Source organism: Rhincodon typus, chromosome 2, assembly GCF_021869965.1.
Source record: "Rhincodon typus isolate 14 chromosome 2, sRhiTyp1.1, whole genome shotgun sequence".
NCBI lineage: Eukaryota > Metazoa > Chordata > Chondrichthyes > Orectolobiformes > Rhincodontidae > Rhincodon > Rhincodon typus.
In genome coordinates, this window is record NC_063333.1 from 5,396,998 (window position 1) to 5,407,575 (window position 10,578).

At 45.5% G+C, this 10,578-nt stretch overlaps 1 protein-coding gene across 1 annotated transcript in view; it reads left to right on the top strand.

Annotated features, from left to right (window-relative positions):
- Nucleotides 1-82: 82 nt before the first annotated feature.
- LOC109920153 (myosin-8-like) overlaps nucleotides 83-10,578 on the top strand; it is a 16,792-nt gene continuing 6,296 nt past the window's right edge. The window contains exons 1-6 of the mRNA XM_020520178.2: nucleotides 83-106; nucleotides 690-893; nucleotides 3,090-3,215; nucleotides 5,679-5,849; nucleotides 8,369-8,473; nucleotides 10,297-10,392. Coding sequence (XP_020375767.2) covers nucleotides 83-106; nucleotides 690-893; nucleotides 3,090-3,215; nucleotides 5,679-5,849; nucleotides 8,369-8,473; nucleotides 10,297-10,392 — 726 coding nt within the window. The remainder of the gene's footprint in view (nucleotides 107-689; nucleotides 894-3,089; nucleotides 3,216-5,678; nucleotides 5,850-8,368; nucleotides 8,474-10,296; nucleotides 10,393-10,578) is intronic.

Here is a 10,578-nt window from a genome sequence, read left to right on the forward strand (position 1 = left end):
AGTTGAAGAAATATTGCTGGGCTCAGAAGAAGAAGAAGCTTCACGCACAGCATGAAGACCAGCTTGGGGCCTGATGGGTGAAATGGCCTGCTTCTATGCTGAGAGTGTGCAGCTCTTTCAAAGATCTATCCCAGGCACAGTGGGCTGAATGGTCTCCTCCTGTCATTGTCCAATTTATGAACTATTACCTTTTATTAAGCAATCTGGAAATAGTGATGACACACAACCTTGGAAAGAGACAACATAACAACAGCAAGACTTTTGAACAATATCATTAGAATGTTTGTTTCACTCTGGGACACGGACATGGCTTGGGGGGGGTTGGTGTTTGGAAGGTGTGTAATCCAGTGTGAAGCAACTCTTCAGAGACCAGCATCCGTCTTCGATTACCATTTATTTACAAATGCATAGCCTTTGATGATAGCACTGTCTGTAAAATGAGTCAGGCATTCCAATCCCAAAATCCCTCACATTCTTCTTCCTTTTGTGTCAGCCAGGGCTCCCTGATCGGACCCGATGAACAGCCCCAATCGGGGAACTCATATTCCCCGAGGTTCAGCTGGCTGACCTTGTTCCAATTGTGACACATTGAGTTGTGTGCTGTCCTATGTGCTCTCAGTGAATTGTATTCCCTCCCTCCCCGTTAACCACAGCACTGTTTCACCAATCTCGCTTTATTCTTTGGCCAGGATTTACAGGCCCAGCTAGAGTCTAGCTCTCTGTTGAATGAGGGGCTGAAGGAGGAGCTGAGTGCATCGAATCGCCATGTGGTCGCCCTGAGCGCTGAGATCGAGACCGTGCGAAACCTACTGGAAACCGCAGAGCGCAGCTGTAAGACAGCAGAGCAAGAGCTGCAGGATGGGCGGGACAGAATACAAATGATCCTCTCTCAGGTATCTCATCGTCTCCACGTTCGAGTTGTTGAGCATTAGATCCCTGACTCTTTCTGGCCAGCGGTGAGAACCAGCGGGTTGGTGCGGGCTCAATGGGCTGAACGGCCTCTTTCTGCCCAGTGGGAATTCAGTGATTTGATCTTTAGATAAAGAGCAAATTGGAGTTCCATCATTCCCAAAATCCCAGGAGGGGAACAGGAAATGAAGGGAACCAATGGGACAGAACCTGTTGTAACCCTAGCAAGACATGTGCTGCCTTTGAGAGCAGCGTTATTCCTATGGCCCTACACACATGGAGGGTTTGTGACTCAGTGGGTCATGCTGTTGTCACTGGGGCGGAAATTCAAGCCCGACACCAGGACTGGTTGATTCTGTAAAGAAACTGGGATTGGAACTCTATGGTCAACCTGCTAAGCCTTTGTACACTTCCCCACTGATCCCCGTCAAAGGAGGAGAATATCCAAGTGAGTGAAGATACAGGACACACCAATTCCTACAAAATTCCATCCAGCAGCTGAATAATAACATTATTCTTCCAATATAGTGTCAGTTCTCAATGAGCAGCCCATTGTGTCCTTCCCATAGCAGCAACCCCTTTGAACACTCCACAACACGCTCGCTCTCCTCTAAGTGTTTCACTCCCCAAACAACATTTAAAAGGCGACTGGATGGGTGTGTGAATGGGAAAGGTTTAAAGGGGATATGGGTGAAAAGCTGGCAGAGGGGACAGGATTAATTTAGGATTTCTGGTCAGCATGGACGAGATGGACAGAATCACAGAATCCCTACAGTGTAGAAACAGGCCATTTGGCCCAACAAGTCCACACCGACCCTCCCACCCAAATCCATCCTCTACCCTTGCCCTGTAACCCCACGTTTCCCATGGCTAATGCGCCTAACCTACACATCCCTGAACACTATGGGCAATTTAGCATGGCCAATCCACCTAACCTGCATATCTTTGCACTGTGGGAGGAAACCGGAGCACCCGGAGGAAACCCACGCAGACACAAGGAGAATGTGCAAACTCCACACAGACAGTCGCCCGAGGCTAGAATTGAACCCAGGTCCCTGGCGCTGTGAGGCAGCAGTACTAACCACTGAGCCACCATGCCATCCATGGGTCTGTTTCCCTGCTGTACAGCTCTATGAATCTTTCAAAGATGGAGTGACTTCCTGAGATCATACTCACTCAGGGTCAGTCTCTTGTCTCTGAGTCTGGACAGTGAGAGTTCAGGTCACACCACAGGATGTGAACACCAGGCCAAGGCTAATCCTGCAGTACAATGCTGAGGGACCACCTTACAGATGTTCAGAACCCTGCTTTCCTGGTCTGTCCTCATCCCTTAACAAACCTCACCAGAAACAGATAGTCCAATAGTTGTTGTTGTCGGGATCTTGCTGTGTGTGATTTAGGTGCCAACTTTACCTCAAATACAGCACGACCAAACTTCACTGGAATGTAGTTTGGGACCTCCTGAGTATGTCAAGGTCACTGCCGAAGGGTGAGGTCAGAAGAAGACTAAACTTCAGTATAAAATAGGGGGGACAATTCTAAAGGTGGTGCAGCAGCAGAGTGGCCTTGGGGTTTAAGACCATAAGACATAGGAGCAGAAATTAGGCCATTCAGCCCATCGAGTCTGCTACACCATTCGATCATGGCTGATAAGCTCCTCAACCCCATTCTCCCACTTCCTCCCTGTAACCCTTGATAATCAAGAATCTATCTATCTCAGTCTTAAATATACTCAATGACCTGCCTCCACAGCCTTCTGTGGCATTGAATTCCATAGATTCACCACTCCCTCTGGCTGAAGAAGTTTTTCCTTATCTCCGTTCTAAAAGGTCTTCCCTTTACTCTAAGGCTGTGCACAGATCATTGAAGGTGGCACGACAAGTGGAGAAAACAGGCAATAAAGCATACAGTGTCCTCAGGTTTATTAATAGGGACATCGAGTCGAAGGGACACTGCCTGGAAATATGGTGGGGGCAGGTTCAGTTGAGGGATGCTAGAGGTGCGTTGGATGGTTGTTTGGATAGAAATGTGTGCAGGGATATGGGGAAAAGGCAGAAGATTGGCACTAGATAATAAAACCAGGCTAGTTAGCAGAAATGATGGGCTGAATGACCTCCTCTGCACTGCAATAAATGTGTGATTAGACGGTAAATTCACGCTGTTTCCTTTCCCACCTTCAGAACATAAATCTTATAAATCAGAAGAAAAAATATGAATATGACATTGAGCAACTGAATCAACAAGTTGAGAAATTAGTGCAAGAATTCCGTGTGGAAGCTGAAAGCAGCCGAAAGGCCAGAAACGAGGTAAGTACAGCGCAGTGTTCTGAGAATAGGACTCAAAACATTAACTCTGCTTTCTCTCCCTCTACAGATGCCGCCAGACCTGCTGAGTTTCTCCAGCACTTTCTGTTTTTATTTCAGATTTCCAGCATCCGCAGTTTTCGATTTTATCTAATTACAGTTTTTTTTAATGAATTCACTTTCTGCCTGATCGCTACCTGTCACCGTCCCTAATCCTGTGTTATAGTCCCAGTTCCACAAACTCCACTCCCTGTCAGAACCCAACTAACACTGATATTGGGCTGACAAGTGGCAAGTGACATTCGCGCCACACAAACGCCAGGCTATGACCAACACCAATAAGAGACAATCTAATCACCACACCCTGATAGTCAATGGTGTTACCATCACTGAATCCCCCACTACCGACATCCTGGGTATTATCATTGACCAGAAACTCAGCTGGACTCACCACATAGACACAGCGGCTACAAGAACAGGCCAGAAGCTGGGACTACTGTGGCGAGTAACTCACTTCCTGACTCCCTGTCCACCATCTACACATCAGGAGTGTGATGGAACACTCCCCACTTGCCTGGATGGGGGCAGCCCCAACAACACTCAAGAAGCTGGACACCACCCAGGACAAAGCAGCCCACTTGATTGGCACCACATCCACAAACATTCACTCCCTCCACCACCGATGCTCAGTAGCAGCAGTGTGTACTATCTACAAGATGCACTGCAGAAATTCACCAAGGATCCTCAGATCCACCTGTTTGTGTTCCAAGCCTTTAACAATGGCAGCCCGCACTCTCTGAGTTTCAGTCTGAGTTGGTCAGGGCAGGATTTGGAATCGCACGGGGAAATCCTGGAAGTGCAAAGAAGCTGTCACATTTCCTCAGGAGGCCTGGGCTGAAAGACTGACCCAGAGTTCCAGCGCACTGCTCAAAGTTTAAAAATAAGGTTTAAAACAGCCAACATTGTTCCTGCTCTCACCCTATCACTCTCTCTGCCTGTCCATATTGGCCTTGGTCCCCATGGACCCTCATACTCCTGTGCTCAACCTGCATCTCCCCTCATACTCCCTAAGCCCCAATCATTCCCAAAGTCCTTTATAGTTCCTAAGTCAATTCTGTGCCAACTCATGTCAAGTGGCCGTTAACCAGACCATAGGGCTGCTCTCTCATTAGAGAGAGACGATGATAGCATTTAGCCTGAGGGTCACTGTGCCTCAGATGAGGGGAGTGGTTGAGAAGGAGAGTCCTTCATGGTAACCTCATCCTGTGATGGAAATTGAACCCACACTGTTTATTGGATGGAAATGCTTATTGACATAAGGAATTAAGCAGTTGAGGAAATGTTTGTTTTCATTAGGGATTAGCTAAAGGAACTTCAATGTACTGAATGTTATTTGTATCAATGAGGCATCCTGACAGAAAATAAATTTATACGAAAGCAAAATACCCCAGAGAAACAGGTGAAGCGGTGTATGAATAGGCACATCATTGCAAAACTGATAGTAAATTAGTCATTCAGCATAAACCCTAGAATAGTTTTACACCGTTAGTCTCTGAAATACCAAGCATTTCTTTTCTTTAAACTTTCTAAACATTCTTTTCAGTTTCTTGACCTCAATGAGCTTAAGCACTTTATAAACACAGCAGGACTGTTCACAATCCCATAGGGTGCCTTACCTCCACCAAATCACTCCAGGGTCCGAACGTAAAGGACTATCCTATCTCTCCAAAAGGGGAGCAATGTAAAATAATCCACCTGTGCTCACCTGTCACATCTTCCTCACTTTCCTTCACCCCACAAACCCCTCATACTGACACTCGTGCCAGTCCATGCAAACCAGCCATCTTTAGCTATTCCCTGTGGCCATTCATATACTTATGCCAACTCAGTGGGTACTTCATCCACCACCTTTCCCCTTCACCAACCATGCCAACTCACTGAGTCTCCACAATTACCCATGCATAAAGGACAATAAATATAAATGTATTACTTCCATTTCTATATTGCAGTCTACAACCTATTGAGAAGAGCACTCCCCATCCATTATTGGACAATTCTTGACAGATCATGACAAGTGTTCACATGATGGAGAGTTCCAAAGGGGATTATACACCTTTCATAGATAATCTTCAGCACAAATAATAGTCTCAAAGAGAATCTAACACCTCCCGCACCTTCATAACAGCCAAAATCATCCTTGCACCTTACCCACAACCATCCACATCCACAGGGTTACCGAGTCCAAGGGGCTATCCAATACAATTGCACCGAAAACAGACCTTTGACCTTACCTAGTGAAGTCTTCACTCTCCTGGGACTGAAATGAAGATAAGAAATAAGAAAATAAGAAATGCTGGGTGGGACTTGGGACTCCTGGCACCTTCAAGCAGTTTGGCATCGATGGAGATGTTTTGTATAAACTCTCAGTCCAGAGTGTGCTGATTGCAAGTGTTTCTCATTGTCCAGGTAATAGCAGTGACTGAGAAGCTGAAGAAAGAACAGGAAATCAAATCCAACCTGGAATTGGCCAAAAAGAGCCTGGAACTGACCATCAAAGACTTGCAGGAACAGCTGGATGATGCTGAGATGGGGGCACTGAAGAACAGCAAGAAACAGCTGCAGAAGATGGAGGCTCGGGTGAGCTGGGTAACCAACACCGTACTGTATCCATGGAAACCAGGCCCTCCATCGTAGAGTATCCATGGAAACCAGGCCGCCATCGTGGTGTCCATAGAAACTAGGCCCCCATTGTACAGTGCCCATGGAAACCAGGCCCCTATTGTACAGTATCCATGGAAACCAGGCCCCTATTGTACAGTATCCATGGAAACCAGACTCCCATTGTATAGTATCCATGGAAACCAGGCCCTCTATTGTACAGTGTCCATGGAAACCAGGCCCCTATCATAAATTATCCATGGAAACCAGGTCACCATTGTACATTGTGGATTATAAGCCCTGAATTGGCAAACAGACCCTCCTACATGAATCTCAAACATTTAGTTTTCAGGTACAGCCTGTAATTGGGAAAGGCAGTGGTGTGTTGGCCTTCATTGCAAGGGGCTTGGAGCGTCAAACGCGGGAGGTCTTACTACAGCTGTGCAGACCAATGAGGAGTCTTTCCAGGAATATATCGGAGTCAGTGGGAGTGAAAGTGAGGGCCAGCATGTTCCTGCAAAGGTGAAGGTTGTGACCCAAAATTCCTGAGAACCCCAGAAATCAAGGAACATACAGGATTGGATGAGGAATAAAAGTGAAACTTATGATAGATACAGAGAGTTTAGAAAACCTGGAACCAGAGGAGTCTAAGAGGGGGGTCATGGTCGAGGTGTTTACAGTTACAGAGGGGCATAAACAGGACAGATAGGAATGAAGTTTCGCCCTTGGTGGAGGGATCAATGACTGGGGAAGTGGGGTATCGATTTGCGTTAAGGAGCAGAAGTTTTAGAGGGGATGAGAGGAAAATCTTTTATACCCAGAGCGAGGTGGATATCGGCCTGTAAGGCTGCTAGAGGCAGAAACCCCCCATAACATTTAAGAAGTATTTAGGTGGGCACTTGCCATGCCAAGGCATGTGAGGTTATGGGCCAAGCGCTAGAAAATGACATTAGAATTGTTAGCAGGTTATTTTTGGCCAGCACAGACTTAATGGGTGAAGAGCCTTTTTCTGTGCTGTAGATCTCTATGGCTAATCCCTAGAGGAGTATTAAAGGTACAGGGGGTTATTTTAAGAGGAGATTCGAAAAGCGAAGAGGAGCTATGAAAAAATACTGATGGGTAAAATGTATGAAAATCCAAAGGGGTTTTATGTGTATCTTAAGGGCAAGAGAATAACTGGGGAACAAATAGGGCCCATTAGGGGCCAAAGTGGCAATGCGTGTGTAGTGGAAGACACAGCTGATATTATAAATGAGTATTTTGCATCTCTGTTCACTATAGAGAGGGACATTGTACATATAGAAAACAGAATGGAGACTTTGATATAATTGAATAAATTAACATTGAGGGGGAGAGGGGATTGGTGGTTTTAATGAACTTGAAAGTGGATAAGTTCCCAAGCCCAGATGAGATGAATCCCAGGCTCCTGTGAGATACATGGGACGAGATTACAGGGGTTCTGACTTTAATTTTCAAATCCTCTCTGGCTTCGGGAGGCCACCAGAGGATTGGAGAATGGCCAGAGTGTTACCATTACTCAAGAAGGGAGATAGAGTAAATCAGAAATCCAGTGAGCCTAGAAAAAACTGAGGACAGAATGAATCAGCACTTGGGGAGACATGGAGTAATCAAGGATATCAACATGGCTTTGTAAGGGAAAGGTCATGTCTAACAAATTTGAATGAAATGTTTGAGGAGGTGATTAGGTTTGTAGATGAGAGTAATGTGGTTGATGTAGTCTACATGGAATTCAGTAAGGCTTTTGACAAAGTTTTGACAAAACGGCAAAATGGTTAAGAAGCTAAGAGATCATGGGATCTAGGGCAAATTGTAACCAAATTGGACTTAGTGGCAGAAAAACAGAGGGTGATGATTGAAGGGTGTTTCAGTGAGTGGAAGCCTGTGTGCAGTGCTGTGCCAGAAGGTTTGGTGGGTCCCTGATGTTTGTAGTGTACATTAATGATCTTGACCTGAATGTACGAGTTATGGTCAGTACATTCACCCCCTAAAGTTCGTAAGTACTGAGGAGGAAAGCCTCATAATACAGGACAATATAGACAGGCTGATTATATGAGCTCTCAGCGGCCAATGGAATTACTCCTGAGAAGCCAGACATGATGCATTTTGGGAGGATTAACAAGTAGGAGAGTACACACAGAAAAACCACTGGGCCCCTACTAAGTTTACATACATTCGCTGCCCCAGACAGTGGGTTTTCATAAAAAATGCTCATCCTCCACTCGGCCAGACATGGATGAAGGTTGTCATGGTGACAATGTTGGCACAGCCTTGGCATTGGTAAATTGTGCCAGCACAGCGTCTGCCTCATTGTATGAAATACAAACGTGGTGCATGTAAACTCCTGACCCCTCCAGCGATTTCCACTCGGAAAAAACCTCACACTCCACAGCTAAAGTCCACGATTTCCACCTTGTACTGGATTTCAGTGGGGTGAGCTGCCTTGAAATAAAACATGGGGATATTTTCTCAAACTGCAGAACCGAGAGTTGGAGGAGGAAATTGCCACTGAGAAGAAGAAGAATGCTGAGTTACAAAGAGGGATAAGGAAGCAGGAACGCTGTGTTAAAGAACTCAACTTCCAGGTAACTGACTGCATTGCCGTCAGGCATCACAAGACACAATGCAATGCCCCAAGAAGAGCATACTAATCGGCCAATGCTCCAACTGCTTCAGAAAACTCCAGCAACTTCCTTAAACACAATTTGTCATTAACCAAGCAGCGCTGGCTTTGCTTAATTAATTGACACTTCATCCATGTTGATGATCTTGTCCCAGGTTGTCATTTAGAACTTAGAACTGTGCAGCACAGATACAGGCCCTTTGGCCCACCATGCCTGTGCTGACCTTGATGCCATTCTGAACTAACCCCATCTGCCTGCATGTGGTCTATATCCCTCTATTCCCTGCTGTTCATGTGTCTGTCTAAATGACTCTTAAACATCGCTACCACCTCCTCCGGCAGCACGTTCCAGGCATCTACCATCCTTTGGGTAAAAAACATCCTCAGACATCTCCTTTTCTCCCTCTCACCTTAAATCTTTGCTCCCTAGTATTTGACATTTCCACTCTGGGAAAAAGTCTCTGACTGTCCACCCTATCCACCTCTATATATAATTCTATACACTTCTACCAGTCACCCCTGAACCAGTCCAACACTCTCGCGAAAACAATCCATTTATCCAATATAGATAACACAGTGTGGAGCTGGATGAACACAGCGGCCAGGCAGCATCAGAGGAGCAGGAAAGCTGATGTTTCGGGTTGGGACCCTTGTCCAGTCCCTTCTTTTTGCTAATACACTCCAATCCTGGTAAATGTCTTTTACACCCTCTCCAAAGCCTTCACATCCTTCCTACAGTGTGCGGAGAGAGTTGGACACAATACTCATTCTAAATGTGCCCTAATTAAAGTTTTATACAACTGCAACTTGTCTTGCCAGTTTTTATACATAATGCCCCACCCAATGAAGATGTGCACACTGAATGTCTTCTCTACCATCTTATCCACTTGTGTTGCCACTTTCAGGGAGCTATGGACTTTTTACCCAAGATCCCTCTGTATATTGGTGTCCCTAAGGGTCCTGCCATTTACTGTACACTTTCCTGTTGCATTTCACCTCCCAAAATGCATCAGCTCACTTTTATCCGCATTAAGCTCCATCTGCTGTTTCTCTGCCCAACTTTACAATTGATCTATATCCTGCTGTATCCTTCAACAACCTTCCTCCCTATCCACGACTCCGCACTTTCTAGAAGCTTCCGCACCGCCGAGATTAAACCGGCCGGTTGTTGGTTGCTGCACTTATCCTTACACCCTTTTTTGAACACGGGTGTAACATTTGCAATTGTCCAGTCCTCTGGCACTCGCCCTGGGTTGGAGGAGGACTGCAAGATTACAACTGGAATCTCTGCTATTGCCATCCATATTTGTCTCAGTATTCTCCGAAGACTTCCGTCTCTCCAAGACCTCCCCTTGGTCAAATTTTGGCCAATTCAGTGTCTCAACCACTTCCATTTTCACCGTGATAAAAACACATGCAAAGTTCTCACTAGGAATCTGCCTTCATGTATAAATTGCGTTTTTGGGCACACTTCACCTTCCTGCTAATAAGATACTTATAAAAGACTTCTGAATTATTTTTCACGTAGCTCCTCAGTCCTTTCTTGTATCCCATGTGTCATCCAAAAGATGAATTATTGAACCTAATTTCTTGTGACCTTATCTTCAGTATCAAGACAACCTGTATAGCCCCACTCTCAGAGAGTGACCCTGACTGGTCAGAATTAACTCACCAATAACCTCGCATGACTGTCAGAGCAAAAACAAGGACGATCTGGTGTTACTTTTCCAAGTGATTCTGGTTTTTCACACAGTTCACTCACTTCATTTATATTTTTTTAAACAGACTGAAGAAGATCAAAAAAATTTAAAAAGGCTACAGGAAGTTATTGACCAAATGCAGCTGAAGATGAAAAGTTACAAGCAGCAAACTGAGCATGCAGTGAGTAACCTTCACTCTGTATTACTCATGGAGTAACTGGGCAGTGAGTAACCTTCACTCTGCGTTACTCATGGAGTAACTGGGCAGTGAGTAACCTTCACTCTGCATTACTCATGGAGTAACTGGGCAGTGAGTAACTTTCACTCTGCGTTACTCATGGAGTAACTGGGCAGTGAGTAACCTTCA